We start from the raw sequence: 15,686 nt of genomic DNA, 5'->3' as shown, positions 1-15,686 counted from the left end.
TGTTGGTTTATTCTTAGCATTAAAATAATGTAATACCTTCGATTCAAAATAAAAGTCCACTTAGCCTTTTTCACACCCTTAAGAAAATATTAATTCCTAGAAAAATAGGTATTTTGACTAAACTACCCTTTATTAATAAGATTCTTACCTATTTATTGCCTTGAGTAAACAGGGGCAAAACTGAAAAATAAAGTTAATTCTTTCTTAATTATGTAAGTAAACACTTATTTTGAACCAAAATAAAAAGGCAAAGTGGAAACTTATTTTGGTGCTTTACAAAGTGATTTTTAGATATACGATTTATAAATTGCATTTGAGAAATGCACTTAATAAATTTGATTTTTAGAATACGATTTAAGTTAACGTCATACACGTATACGTTTTGCATATTCTTAAAAACTTTGAAAAAAGATTCTTCCTTTTTTTGTAGGAGCGAATGAGAACTGGAAGACAAAATAATAATTAATTTACTATTGAAAACTAAATATTTGTTGGTTGAACTATGAAATTGCATGGGTTAATTTAGAAGAGAAAATTATAAAAACTAAAATTTGTGCTAAGTTGTGTGGGGATAGTGGGTAAAATGATAGAGTGAATGATTAGAATAAAAGAGAGAGAAAGGTGTGGGTAAGCAAAAGTACTGGTTGGACCCAAAATTTCACTTGTCAAATAAAGGATGGAGCCTCACACAACTTTTATTAGTTGAGTCTCTACCATGGCAAAAATTTTCCACTAAACCACATAGATTGTGTAACACGTTCATAATTATGATTGGCCCCTCAAATAGGTATAAATAGCATCCAATTTGGGATTCCATAGACATACTACCTCTTTTCTCCCTCCCTAGTAATTCTCTTGTAATCTCTAACATATGTCTATTATTGGGACCCGGCACTTTTGTAACCCCAAAAAAAATTTTTGGAACTAAACTGATCCGCTAAAAAAAAAGGAACCAAAGTAGGCTTCACGCACAGAATCTCTACGTGAAGCCTACTTTGATTTTTTTTTCTTTAGTGGGTTATTTTAATTTTAATTTTTTTTTTTTTGTTACAAAAGTGCCGGACTCCTGTTATTGAAAGTGACATCCATCTAAGCACCCCTTTTTAGCACTTTCAAGTTTCAAGTGACCCTTCTTTCAGTCTTAAAAAATCACTCGAGACCACTCTTCTCTTGGTCTTTTCGAACTCTGTTTCGTAAGTGCTCCATTTTAAACTTTTAAGTATGTTTATGTTTACCTTGTTTAGATATTATTGTGAAAAATTTAGTTCTTGATAATTCCATTTCATTTTTTTCCCTTCTCTGTTGTGATGTGGCAAATTTTGGGCTTTCCTCTTTTTGGTGCATACATGGCTTGTTACGCACATTTGCTGTTGGATTCTTCAGAAAAAAGAATATTATTTTGAAATGGCCTGAAAAAAGAATATTATTTTGAAATGGCCTGAACTGAGTTTAATGGACATACAGGAATTATACAAATAGTGTGGGATTGAGGTGCAGTTATTGTTGGTGAGGGTGGAGGCAGAGGGACTTCACACTTTAAAATCAGAATCGGTGTGTGTGTTTGTTTGAGTTAATTAATTGGATGGTAATCAAAGTAATGAGAATTGCCTACGAAAATTACTTTTGTTTCTTTTAGGACAATAAAATACACGGAAAAGGGTCATATATGCGCTTAAAGTATTCAAAATTGAGCAGATATGCCCTTCGTTGATAGTTTAGCTTAGATATGTCCTTGGTCCAAATATGTCCTTAATTTAGCCGGAGGCCTCAATTGACCTAATTAGCTGATTACTAAGCAAAAAATGACCAAATATGCCCTTAAATTATGCAAAATTGAGTATATATGCCTTTTGTTAATAATACTTATCAATGATACTCAATCATATCCGATTTGATAACAATGTTGCTCCGATGTGAAAATCGAGTCTTGAGAATTGCTGTTATTCCGGAAAATTATTGAGCCAAAGGCAGTGGGAATTTGCATGACTCCTTCACAGTGGAGGGAAGCTGGCTAGTTTAAGCTGTCTGATTGTGAACTTAGTAAAAGTCTTGTTAGATTTTCGGTTATGAAAACTTCAATTTTCCTAGCAAGAAATATTTATCCTACTCTTTTGTTGTTAAAGTTTCCAACTTTATGCCTGTTGTTGCATTTTATAGACTCAATTGCTGAATATCATCTCAATAGGAGTCTATTAAATTCTTGTGGTTTACCTGCAGGGCTTAGTTTCTTTTGGATTTCTATAATGGACGGCGGGGAGCTAGAATTCTCTAACCAAGAAATGTTGTCAAGTTCTAGTTTCGATGAAATTCCCGAATGTAGTTCGGTGAAGAAGCTTTTTAATGAAATTCTCTCGGACATGCATGCTTGTATTCATACCCACACTTGCAATCCAACTGGTCCTGATAACTCTCACACACACACTTGTTACCATGTTCACACGAAGGTTGCTCCTCCTCCACCAGCTCCATGCCTCCATGTGAGGATGATAAGATCCTCAGTGACAATACTACTGCAGAGTCTGATAGAGGAAAGAAACGGCCTTTGAGTAATAAGGAAGCAGTTCGCAAGTACCGTTTGAAAAATAAGGCTCGGGTTGCATCATTAGAGGATAAGGTAGTCAGATTGAGGGCTATAAATCAGCAACTGTCGAAGCGGCTCCACGGTCAACCTTTCTTGGAAGCTGAAATTTCCAGGCTCAAGTGCTTGCTCGTGGACATCCGAGGAAGAATTGAAGGTGAAATTGGATCATTTCCCTACCAGAAGCCAATGGAAAGTGTGAATTTATATCAGAATCTTGTTAATCCTAACCTCCGTAGAGCTTATGTGATGAACCCTTGCAACCTACAATGTGATGATCAGGTTTATTGCCTCCAGCCAGGTGGTCCGGAAGAGTTAAATGGGCAAGGCCTCAATAGTTGTGCATTTGATCTTAAGGAGATTCCTGCGTGCGCATTGGGCTATGGTACTTCTACTGCCAGTGCTTCTCGTGGAAATAAGAGAACAGGTGAAATTCACATTCATTTGCATTTCTTGTTTTTGGCATATCATCTGAAAATCGGTCAATATTAACTATTATACCTGAACTCAATGAACCTTCTTCCTCTTAGTTCACATGAAATCTGATTACCTTTACTGGGACTACTTACATCCGTAAAGATAGGATTTCATCTTGTTCAGTCACATCGTGTTGATGACATAGATTAGGCTAAGTAAATGGGGATTGATTGTAGAAGTGGACTGTGTGTTTTGCCAGAGTCAGTATGAATCGCGACATCACCGGTATGTCAGCTGTACTTATACTCAACAGGTCGGGACAAGGATCATGCAATGGCTACAGAAACAGCACAATCCTTGCAATAGTTGGGATCAACACCTCAGCAAGATCAGATGCTGCTCTAAAGGGAAGTCTCAAACTGCACATATTTTTAGACTGGTGTATGTTGAGTATGTCTTTTGCTATTTGGCTGGAGAGAAATCAGAGAATCTTTGAGAAGACAAGAAAAAGCTGGGAAACTTTAGCCAGGGAGATAGTTTACATTTGTAATGTTAGAGCTACTAAGGGGATTATGCTAGCTATATACCAACTCATGCTTTAGTATAGTCTCTCGTTATAGAGAATAATAAATTTGTGTCTGAACTGGCTATAGCTTTGAAATTGACTCTTTGGTTATTAATACAATTTGTTGATTTTGGACTCTAAAACTTATCCCCCATTCTTCTCAAATTTCTCTCACAATTTCTGGTTCTCCGTCCGCCTCTCTCTTCCCTCTCTCAACTCCACCATTGCAAATAGTCAAATTGTTGCTGATGTGACTGATTGAGGGGAGGAAACTAAACACTCCATTGGGGAGCTTTGAAAATGGAGTTTGTGTTCATTTGATAAATTGATGGTGGGGATGTTCAGATCTTGCCAAGGAAGTTGTTATTTAAAATTCGGATCATCTGAGTAAGTTTTTTGAGTGATTTTGATTGAAGAATTTGAGCTGAAACGAAGAACAGAGAAGAAGGTCGACGTATTGTACACAATATACAAGTGGTATATATTATGTATGTCACATGCGCATATATATATATATATATATACTATATATATATATATATTCTAATTAAAGAAATAAAATTTATGTTGGTAATAATTAAATTTCAAATAAGTATATTTTCAATATATAAAAGCAAAACTTTCATTTCACTCCTTTAATATCTTAACTTTCATTTTGATGAAATTATTTACTTCAAATTAAATGCGGAGCCATAATTTGAAATATATGAGTTTCGAATCCTAATTTTTTAAGTTATTTAGTTCTAAATTAATAATGTACATATTTAATGAACTTTTAAGACAAATACCGAATTTGGACTAAAGTGCTACCGAATCCGATCAAATCGGTAGCTAACACTCTAATGCTGCCCCACTTCAAACTCATTTTTTGTTTAAAAGATTAATTTTAGTTAACCAAACAAGAGATTTTAAAGATAATCCTACCTTAACTGATAATGTTGTCTTTATTTTAACATTATATAGCATCATTTAATAATTTTTTAAAACTATATCATTTGTGTACTAATCTTGGTAAACACATATGAGCTCATTAAAGTATAAATATAAAGTAAAAGAAATGCTTACATGTAAAAATCTATAATAAGCAACAAATGAAAACGAAAAAAAACAAAGAGCACAAGAAGCAAGAATATCTAGCGAAGAAATGACTAATTTTTTAGGTTAATAGATAAGATCAATAGAAGAAAAAAAAAATAAAGTGCGAGAGATGGGGTTGTTCCTCCCCAGATGGGGTTTCGGGGTCGAAATTAAAAAAATTTTTGGTAGGGAGCGCTCCCCCGATTGGGCCCTATGCTACACGAATCTCATTAGGCAAGCTCCAATGGGTCTTGATCCAAGGTAGAATATTCGAAATGAAATTTTAAAAAGTAGATCATAAGAACAAAAAAATAAATTTGACTTTAAAAAATAAGATTAGGACCTAAAAGTAATTAATTAAAAAGTTTAATATTTATTGAGAAAGTTTTGTGAGGACTACAAAAGTCCTTTTGTTCTCTCTTATATATAATAGTAATATATATGTTTTATGTATATCATGTGCATCAGTATTATATGCATGACATACACATGACTGAATGTTTTTCTTCAACCTGGAAGTTCAATCTGTAATTCAATCCAAAATCTCACTAAATCTTCCCAATCTTGAGATATAAGCTCCTCAAGATGTTCCCAAACTTTTGGAACGACACTAGTCAAATATGATTTCTCTACGCAAACCCGAATTTCTGCTTCAAAGCTTCATCAATAGCAGTTGTCTTTGGTTTTTCACAATTTAATAACCAAAAATATAGTCAATCACAAGTTTCAACTTTATTCAATGGTTTTCAGCAACTATAAGCTCAAATTCAGATTTCAGCCTCAAGTATCCACAATTCGAAAAGAAAGTCTTCGTCCTTAACTTTGAGTTTTCGGGAGGTCCTAGCTTAGTTCTTCAATGTCATTCCTTAATGAAATTTCCAAATTAGATTTTGTGAAAATACGACAGAGAAGAAAAAGAAGATATTAAAATTTCTAATTTTGTGGATTTTGAATATATTAGGTGAGATTTTATTGCTTTGAAAGTAGAATAATAGATTAGGCTAAGTAAATGGGGATTTGAAGGCTTGGTAAATCGGACCCAATTCTCATATATTGTTGACAAAGGTATTTATTTACAATCTGATTATTTTAAAGAATTTAAGTTATATACATTATTATTAGTGTAATAAATTTTTATTCCTACTTAATGTAACAAGTAACAACATCATAAATGCGGTGAAATCCATGATATTGGTCTGCCAGATACAGTAAAGTGTCTGTAATCTTATCTTATCTTGAAAGATAGGGAGGCTGTTTCCGAATTAATGTAACAGGGAATATATCTTATTTTTAAAATTATAAATTTACATTTTAAGAAGACTTTTAGGTGACGAGACTTGAGAGTATAAAAAAATACTTTATAATGAAGAAACATATAATTAAAACCCAATCATAGTCCGACACCTTTATTTTGTCTGATAAAAATAAAAAGTAAGTGTTCTTTTACAATCACTAAACCACGTAGATTGTGTAACACGTTCTTAATTATGATTGGTCCCTCAAATAGGTATAAATTGCATCCAATTTGGGATTCCATAGACATACTGCCTCTTTTCTCGCTCCCTAGTGATTCTCTTGTAGTCTCTGACACATTTTCTCCTCTTTTCTTAACGCCATTGAAAGTGACATCCTTTTTAGAACTTCTTTGACTGCCTAAAAAATCACTCGTGACCCTTGCTCTTCTCTTGGTCTTTTCCAACTCTGTTTCGTAATTGCTCCATTTAAAACTTGTAAGTATGTTTACGTTTACCCTGTTTAGATATTTTTCTGAAAATTTTAGCTCTTGAGTTCATGGCTCTTTTTTTTTTCTTCTCTGTTATGATGTGGCGAATTTTGGGTTTGTATGCACATTTGCTGTAAGACTATTTTTCTGTAAATTCTTTTTTCTTATTTTGAATTTGGCTGAACTGAGTTTAATGGACATAGAGGATTTACATACCGAGCCAAATTAGTGTGGGATTGAGGGTGGAAAGTGAGAGGGTTTGGAATTGACTTCTCAAATCACTTTTTAGGACAATAAATTAAGGGTCAAAAGTATTCGAAATTGAGCTGATATACCCTTTGTTGATATTTTAACTCACTTATGTGTTATGCCCTTACACCTCGATAGTTCGTCCACATATGCTTTTAATTTAGCTAGAGCCCCCAATTAAACTAATTAGTTGATTACAAGCGAAAAATGGTTGAATATGTCCTTATAGTATGCGAAATTGAGCATATATGTCATTTGTTGATAGTTTAGCTCACTTATGTCCGTATACTTCAATAGTTGGTCCAAATATGCTCTTAATTTAGATGGAGCCCCCAATTAACCTAATTAGCTGATTAATAAGCAAAAAATGGCCAAATATGCCCTTAAAGTATGTGAAATTGAGCATATATGCCTCTTGTTAATGATACTAATGAATGATACTCAATCATACTGATTTTATAAGAGTGTTGCTCTGCTGGGAAAATCGAGTCTTGAGGATTGCTGTTATGACGGAAAATTATTTAGCCAAAAGCAGTGGGAATTTGCATGCCTCCTTCAGAACTGTGGAGGGATGCTGGCTTGTTTAAGCTGTCTGATCTTGAACTTGATAAAAAGTTTTGTTAGATTTTCGGTTATGAAAACTTCAATTTTCCTAGCAAAGGATATTTAGCCTACTGTTTTGTTGTTAAAGGTTCAGACTTTATGTCTGTTCTTGGATTTTTGTTTTTCAATCTTCCTTGTAGACTCGATTGATAAATATCATCTTAATAGGAGTCTATCAAATGCTTGTGGTTGTTTACCTGCAGGGCCTTAGTTTCTTTTGGATTTCTATAATGGATGGCGGGGAGCTCGAACTCTCTAACCAAGAAATGTTGTCAAGTTCTAGTTTTGGTGAAATTCCAGAATGTAGTTCGATGAAGGAGCTTTTCAATGAAATTTTCACGGACATGCATGCTTGTATTCATACGCACACTTGCAATCCATCTGGTCCTGATAACCCACATACACACACTTGTTACCATGTTCACACCAGGGTTGTTCCTCCCCCAGCCCCATGTGAGGATAATAAGTTCCTTAGTGACGATACTGCTGCAGAGTCCAACAGAGGAAAGAAACGCCCTTTGAGTAGTAATAAGGAAGCAGTTCGCAAGTACCGTTTGAAAAATAAGGCTCGGTTTGCATCATTAGAGGATGAGGTAGTCAGGTTGAGGGCTATGAATCAGCAACTGTTGAAGAGGCTGCAGGGTCAAGCTTTCTTGCAAGCTGAGATTTGCAGGCTCAAGTGCTTGCTCGTGGATATCCGAGGAAGGATTGATGGTGAAATTGGATCATTTCCATACCAGAAGCCAATGGAAAGTGGGCATTTATATCAGAGTCTTGTTAATCCTAACCTCCGCGGAGCTTATGTGATGAACCCTTGCAACCTACAATGTGATGATCAGGTTTATAATTGCCTCCAACCGGGTTCGGAAGAGTTAAAGGATCAAGGCCTCAATAGTTGTGGATTTGGACTTAAGGAGATTCCTGGGTGTGTATTGGGCTATGGTACTCCTACTGCCAGCGCTTCTCGTGGGAATAAGAGAACAGGTGAAATTCACATTCATTTGCATTTCTTCTTTTTGGCATATTATCTAAAAATCGGTCAATATTAACTACTCCCTCCGTCCAGTTTTACTTGTCCACTATACTAAAATAGTTGTCCATTTTACTTGTCCACTTTAGAAAACTAAGATATAATTTAGCACTTTTTTCCTATTTTACCCTTAGTATTAATAAGTCAAAATTTTCATTTCCTTTTACCAACACTTTGGAATGATACTAGTCAAACTTGGCTTAATATGAAAATTTTGGCTCCAAAACTAACTTTTTATGGGGAATATGTGAATTTTTGGAACCCATTACTTAATTAGTTGCCTGCAGAGTTTTTTTTTTTTTTTTTTGGTAAGCTTTAATTGATTTCAATCATTAGGTAATTAGCAATAACTAGAGGTAAAATGGCAAACTTTCCATTCTATTTTTGCCTCCTTAATAGGCGTGCCAAGTCAATATGTGACAAGTAAAACTGGACGGTGGGAGTATTATACCTGAACTCAATGAACCTTCTTCCTCTTGGTTTACATGAAATCTGTTTACCTTTTACTGGGACTACTTACATTCGTACAAGTGACGATTTCATCTTGTTCAGTCACATCGTGTTGGTCACATAGGTTAGGCTAAGTAAATGGGAATTGATTTTAGAACTGGATTGTGTGTTTTGCCAAAGTCTTTATGAATCGAGGTATCACCAGTATGTCGGCTGTACTTATACTCCACAGGTCTGGACAAGGATCATGCAGTGGTTACAGAAACAGCACCATCCTTGCAGTAGTTTGGACCAACACCTCAGGAAGCTCATATGCTGCTCTAGGGGAAGTCTCAGGCTGCACATATTTTTATACTGGTATATGTTTGAGTATGTCTATGCTATTTGGCTGGAGAGAAATCACAGAATCTTTGAGAAGACAAGAAGAAGCCGGGAATCTTTAGCCAGGGAGAATAGTTTAAATTTGTAATGTTAGAGCTACTAAGGGGATTATACCACCTATTCACCAACTCATGTTTTAGTTTAGTCTCTCTGAACTGCGCTATAGCTTTGTAATTGACTCTTTGTTGATTAATACAATTTGTTAGTTACCCAAAAAAAGAAAAATTGGTGTCCCTTGATCTTAGACTCTAAACTTATCCTCCATTTCTCTCTTAATTTCTGGTTCTCCATCCGCCTCTCTCTTCCCCCCTCTCAACTCCACCATTGCAAATAGTCAAACTGTTGCTGATGTGACTGATTGAGGGGAGGAAACTAAACACTCCATTGGGAAGCTTTGAAAATTTGAAATGGAGTTTGTGTTCATTTGATAAATTGATATTGGGGATGTTCAGGGAAGTTGTAATTTAAAATTCAGATCATCTGGATAAGTTTTTTGAGTGATTTTGATTGAAAATTTTGAGCTGAAACGAAGAACAGAGAAGAAGGTCAACGTATTGTACACAATATACAAGTGGTATATATTGTGTATGTCACATGTATATCGCCGGATATCATGTGTATAATATATGTGTGTGTGTGTATACGTGTGTATGTGTGCGTGTGTATTATGTATATCATGTGCATCAGTATTATATGCATCACATACACAATATACAAATGACATACATGTTTCAATGTTCTTCTTCAACCTCGAATTTCAATAGGAAATTCAATTCAAAATCTCACCAAATCGTCCCAAACTTGAGATATAAGCTCTTCAAGATGTTCCCAAACATTTGGAACGACACTAATCAAAAATGATTTCTTTACACAAACCTGAATTTCATCTTCAAAGCTTCAATAGTGGTTGTCTCTGGTTCCTCACATTTTAATCACCAAAATAATAGTCAATCACAAGTTTCAACTTTATTTAATAGTTTTCAGCAACTATAAGCTCAAAATCAGATTTCAGCCTCAAGTATTCACAATTCGAAAACAAAATCCTCGGTCTTAACTTTGAACTTTCAGGAGGCCCTAGCTTAATTCTTCAATGTCATTCCTTAATAGAATTTCTAAATCAGATTTTGTGAAAATATGACAGAGAAGAAAAAGAAGATATTAAAATTTCTAATTTTGTGGATTTTGTATAAATTAGCTAAAGATTTTATTGCTTATTTTGAAAGTAGAATAATTGTATCAACTATTATAAATATGTGTTTTATTTTGGATATCTCTTTAAAGATCTGTTTTGAAGGCTTGGTAAAACAGACCTAATTCTTAAACATTGATGGCATAAGTATTTATTTACACATCTAATTATTTAAAGAGTTTAAATTATATATATCGTTAGTGTAAGAAATTTGCACATATTTATTGTAACAAGGTATAATGCTACAACAACATACCCAGTGTAATCCTACAAGTGGGGTCTGGTAAGGGAAGAGTGTACGCAGATCTTACCTCTACTTGGTAGGTAAAGATGTTGTTTCTAATAGACCCTCGGCTCAAAGAAAGGCAAACAAAAGCAATCCGGATAAAGAAATAACTCAAATGTAAAGGAACAATAGATAATAACAAAAACCAGTCTGGAAAAACAAAGGAATGATAACACAACTGCAAGAAAATCATACGATAACCGAAGGCCAAGAAACATCATATAATAAAACAATTTATAATGCTTATTTTTAAAATTATAAATTTCACATTTTAAAGACATTTCTCGATAAATGACCCGAGAGTTTAAAAAATACTACCTCCATTCCATAATAAGTGGTGTTTTAAGCATTTTAATTTTTTTTTAAATAAGTGGTGCTTTAGGATTTCAAGAAGACTTTGGGCAGATTCTTCCAAGATTACCACTTATTTAAATAGTCAAGATTCACTAACTACTTTTTCTTTTTCTAGGAAGTAGTAAAACTTAGGTGTCGTTTGGCCATACATACCAAAAACAAATTCACTTTTTTTGGAATTTTTGAAGTTGGAGTTGAAGTTGTGTTTGGCTATAGTTTTCGAAATTGTAGTTTTTGGTGAAATGTAGTGTAAAAAAGTGAAAAAAGTGAAAAAAATTTAAAAAACAAGTTTTTCTTATTTTGGTATTCGAAATACAACTCAGAGTTGTATTAGAATATTTATATAAACGCCTAAAAGTAAAAAAAGTGAAAAAAAAAATTCGAAAAAAAGTGAATAATTTTTATGGCCAAACGTCTACTTAATTAGGAGTAAGTTAGTAAAAGCATTCCTACTTTTTTTAGGAGTGAGCAATTTCTTAAGAGGTATGTATGAGTTTAAAAAGTCACTTATTATGAAATGGAGGGAGTACCATATAGTTAAACTCTTTATTAAAACCCAATCATAGTCCGAAACCTTTATTTTTGTCTGATAAAAAGAAAAAGTATGTATTCTTTTACAATCACTAGGCCACATTGATTGTGTAACAAGTTCTTGATTATGATTGGCCCCTCAAATAGGTATAAATAGCATTCAATTTTGGACACCATAAACATAGTACCTCTTTTCTTCCTCCTTAGTGATTCTCTAGTAGACTCTGACATATTTCCTCTTTATTTCCTCCATTTTTTAAACGCCATTGAAAGTGACATCCATCTGTGCACCCCTTTTTAGCACTTCTTTGACTGCCTAAAAAATCACTCGTGACCCTTGCTCTTCTCTTGGTCTTTTCAAACTCTGTTTCGCAAGTGCTCCATTTTAACTTGTAAGTATGTTTATGTTTACCCTGTTTAGAAAATTAGTTTTTGAGTAATGCCATTTCATTTTCTTTTTCTTTGTTGTGATGTGGCAAATTCGGGGTTTTCTTCTTTTTGGTGCATACAAGGTTTGTACTCACATTTGCTGTAACACTTTTTGAGAAGAATTCTTCTTTTGAATTTGCCTAAACTGAGTTTAATGGACATAGAGGATTTATATAGCGAGCCAAATTAGTGTGGGAGGTGCAGTTGTTATTGGTAAGAGGGTTTGGAATTGACTACTCAAATCACTTTTTAGGACAATAAAATAATCGAGAAAGGGTCAAATATGCCCTTAAAGTATTGGAAATTGAGCTGATATACCCTTTGTTGATAGTTTAACTCACTTATGCCTTTACAGTTCGAAAGTTGGTCCAAATATGCTTTTAATTTAGCTGGAGCCCCCAATTAAACTAATTAGTTGATTATAAGCGAAAAATGGTTGAATATGTCCTTATAGTATGCGGAATTGAGCATATATGTCATTTGTTAATAGTTTAGCTCACTTATGCCCTTATACTTCAATAGTTGGTCCAAATATGCTCTTAATTTAGCTGGAGCCCCCCAATTAATCTCATTAGCTGTTTAATAAACGAAGTATTCCATTAAAGTATGCGGAATTTAGCATATATGCCTTCTGTTAATAATACTTACGAATGATACTCAATCATATCTGATTTTATAATAGTGTTGTTCCACTGTGAAAATCGAGTCTTGAGGATTGCTGTTATTTCGGAAAATTATTGGGTCAAAAGCAGTGGGAATTTGCGTGCTAAGGATGGATCCTCCTTCACAGTGGAGAGAAGCTGACTAGTTTAGTAAAAAAAAAAATTGTTAAAATTTCGGTTATAAGAGCTTCAACTTTCCTAGCAAACAATATTTATCCTAGTTGTTTAATTGTTAAATTGAAGTTTCAACTTTATGTCTGTTCTTGCCTTTTTGTTTTTCCATCTAACGTTATGTCCTCTTATATATATTAAATGTTTTTTGTTTACCTGCAGGGTCTTAGTTTCTTTTGGATTTCTATAATGGACGGTGGAGAGCTTGAACTCTCTAACCAAGAAATGTTGTCAAGTTCTAGTTTTGGTGAAATTCCAGAATGTAGTTCGGTGAAGAAGCTTTTCAATGAAATTCTCACGGACATGCATGCTTGTATTCATACGCACACTTGCAATCCACCTGGTCCTGATAACTCACATACACACACTTGTTACCATGTTCACACCAAGGTTGTTCCTCCCCCGGCCCCATGTGAGGATGATAAGTTCCTCAGTGACGATACTACTGCAGAGTCCAACAGAGGAAAGAAACGCCCTTTGAGTAGTAATAAGGAAGCAGTTCGCAAGTACCGTTTGAAAAATAAGGCTCGGGTTGCATCATTAGAGGATGAGGTAGTCAGGTTGAGGGCTATAAATCAGCAAATGTTGAAGAGGCTGCAGGGTCAAGTTTTCTTGCAAGCTGAAATTTCCAGGCTCAAGTGCTTGCTCGTGGACATCCGAGGAAGAATTGAAGGTGAAATTGGATCATTTCCGTACCAGAAGCCAATGGAAAGTGGGAATTTTAATCAGAATCTTGTTAATCCTAACCTCCATGGAGCTTATGTGATGAACCCTTGCAACCTACAATGTGATGATCAGGTTTATAATTGCCTCCAACTGGGTTCAGAAGAGTTAAATGATCAAGGCCTTAATAGTTGTGGATTTGGACTTAAGGAGGTTCCTGGATGTGCATTGGGGTATGGTACTCCTACTGCCAGCGTTTCTCATGGGAATAACAGAACAGGTGAAATTCACATTCATTTGCATTACTTGTTTTTGGCATATTATCTGAAAATTGGTCTACACCTGAACTTAACAAACCTTCCTCCTCTTACAACAACAACAACAACATACCCAGTGTAATCCCACAAGTGGGGTCTGGGGAGGGTAGAGTGTACGGAGACCTTACCCCTACCTTGGGAGGTAGAGAGGCACCTTCCTCCCTTAGTTTACAAGAAAGCTTTCATGAAAATAGGACTTCATCTTGTTCAATCATATCAGATGTAGATTAGCCTGATTCCTATATCCTTTGAATTCGGGGGCTCGTTAATTACAGGAAATGATAACCTATGAAGATCTCTTACTAGGTCAGTTAAAACGCTTTACAACTGTCATGCAAAGAAACTTCCTAATCTGTGAAAAGCAGAAAAGTATTAAGGTTCATTGTAGTTCAGGTTGCAAATTTGACCCTTTGCCCTAAATTCAATGGCTCAAGGTTCTATATTTTTCCTATGTATGAACGACAGTTGCTGATTATATTTTACTTGTATTGTTCCAGTAATTTAAGACACTAGGATCCGTCACTAACAACACAACTTAAACAAACATTTATATTTAGATATTTAGTTTCATATTAATCTTGAAGATAATGGTTTATATTTGAAGTCAATTATATAATCCAAACATCATAGACTTAAAAGTTTGAATAGTTATGCAGGTCAGTTATGCAAATTCTATTCTTCTCTTATGATACTTTCCCGCTTTGATACTGGTATTGCTAAACAAATTTTTATTTAGTCCCCAAATTCCAAAGAGGTTGTTTTCATTTTTAAGTAAAAACATCTATGTATCTCCTTACGTTTGTTATTGACACTTAGAATTTACAATTAGAAAATGAATCAGTTTGTATCTTAGTTGGTCCGGTAGCAAAAACAAACAGAAGTATCAAGTTTGTGTTTTCTTTCCTAATGAGCTGAACTAAGAAATTGACTGATAGAATGAGTATAGTACGACGTTTCAATTGTGCTTTCAGATATTCTGATCCTTTCTTTACATTGATCTTAGATTTGTTTTCTTTTAGGAGGGAAATCTGCAGCAATGGCAAGTTGGTGAACTGGTGTAGGAGGTGTCTTTGGTCTTGATAATAACTTTAGTACATTGTATAGGTTTCTTCTCCTTCTTTGGGAATTCTTTTCCAGTATCTCTTCTTTGCTCACTTCAATTTTACTAAAATATTTTCCTTCGCTTCCAAAGGTAAGTGATGCGTACAGACATTCTTTACCTCTCCTGCACTCCCACATTGTGGGATTTCACTGGGTATGTTGTTACTTGTTGTTGTTGCCCTGCTTCGAGTTGGCAGCCTAAGTTGTCTTTGGATTTTTCAGTTATTTATCTAGAATAATGGATTTGGCTAGTGGTCATGCTTAAATGGAGCGATATCACCTAGACATAGTAAATTATAGCTGACCTCGACTTGCTTGATTGTGGCATAGCTAGTAGACATGATGATGAGACCAAGAATTGTGAAGATCGGGAAGCGACATTCCTCGTACTAGTATTCGTTTTGTTCTTTTGATGAATCTTTCTCTTGCTTTTGAAGAATTATTCAATTGATAAAATTCATGTCTAGGTTATGTGACTTCGACATAGTCAAGGCAACAAGGTTCAGTTTGTTGATAGATACATTTAAAGATTTGAGACAACAAGAATCTCTTGTTCGAAGTGGATTGGGATGATTCCTTAGTTTTTCCTATCATTTTTGTTGTTGTTTAACTTTGTGAGTCAAGAGTATTGAAAGTGTCTTGTGTATATGGTGGATAGGATGGAATAATTGAATCTTCTTGTCCCGGTGCATTAATTTTAATTTTACATGTGATGATTTTGAGCTTAATGTCTCTTGTTTCATATTATACTCAAAAGGATTATATAGTTCCCTATAGTTCCTCCCTACAAAACCGATAAACAAAATAGCAACTAAAAACACGTAAACATTTGGTTTGACTTGGTTTGGTGTTGAAAAAAAAAACCCGACCATAATTGGTTTGGTTTGGTTTTAGCTAAAAAAAGTCAAAC

At 34.5% G+C, this 15,686-nt stretch overlaps 2 protein-coding genes and 1 pseudogene across 4 annotated transcripts; all 3 read left to right on the top strand.

Annotated features, from left to right (window-relative positions):
- Nucleotides 1–1,417: 1,417 nt before the first annotated feature.
- LOC132049878 (basic leucine zipper 23-like) lies at nt 1,418–4,031 on the top strand (annotated as a pseudogene).
- Nucleotides 4,032–6,170: 2,139 nt separating this feature from the next.
- On the top strand, nt 6,171–9,298 carry LOC132049880 (basic leucine zipper 23-like). 2 transcript variants are annotated; one of them, XM_059440848.1, is made up of 3 exons: nt 6,171–6,371; nt 7,416–8,196; nt 8,925–9,298. In XM_059440848.1, exons 2-3 carry the CDS (start codon nt 7,443–7,445, stop codon nt 8,975–8,977), a joined length of 807 nt encoding a protein of 268 aa, XP_059296831.1. In that variant the 5' UTR covers nt 6,171–6,371; nt 7,416–7,442; the 3' UTR covers nt 8,978–9,298. The 2 variants fall into 2 exon arrangements, with proteins under 2 accessions (XP_059296831.1, XP_059296830.1); XM_059440847.1 differs by having other exon boundaries at nt 6,174–6,367.
- A 2,252-nt stretch (nt 9,299–11,550) lies between these two features.
- Nucleotides 11,551–14,849, top strand: LOC132050982 (basic leucine zipper 23-like). 2 transcript variants are annotated; one of them, XM_059442298.1, is made up of 3 exons: nt 11,554–11,825; nt 12,858–13,638; nt 14,695–14,849. In XM_059442298.1, exons 2-3 carry the CDS (start codon nt 12,885–12,887, stop codon nt 14,724–14,726), a joined length of 786 nt encoding a protein of 261 aa, XP_059298281.1. In that variant the 5' UTR covers nt 11,554–11,825; nt 12,858–12,884; the 3' UTR covers nt 14,727–14,849. The 2 variants fall into 2 exon arrangements, with proteins under 2 accessions (XP_059298280.1, XP_059298281.1); XM_059442297.1 differs by lacking the exon at nt 14,695–14,849 and having other exon boundaries at nt 11,551–11,825; nt 12,858–13,772.
- Nucleotides 14,850–15,686: the final 837 nt, after the last annotated feature.

This window comes from Lycium ferocissimum, chromosome 3, assembly GCF_029784015.1.
Source record: "Lycium ferocissimum isolate CSIRO_LF1 chromosome 3, AGI_CSIRO_Lferr_CH_V1, whole genome shotgun sequence".
Lineage (NCBI taxonomy): Eukaryota > Viridiplantae > Streptophyta > Magnoliopsida > Solanales > Solanaceae > Lycium > Lycium ferocissimum.
Note: the sequence above shows the minus strand (reverse complement) of the source record. Positions and strands in the feature narration are given on the sequence as shown.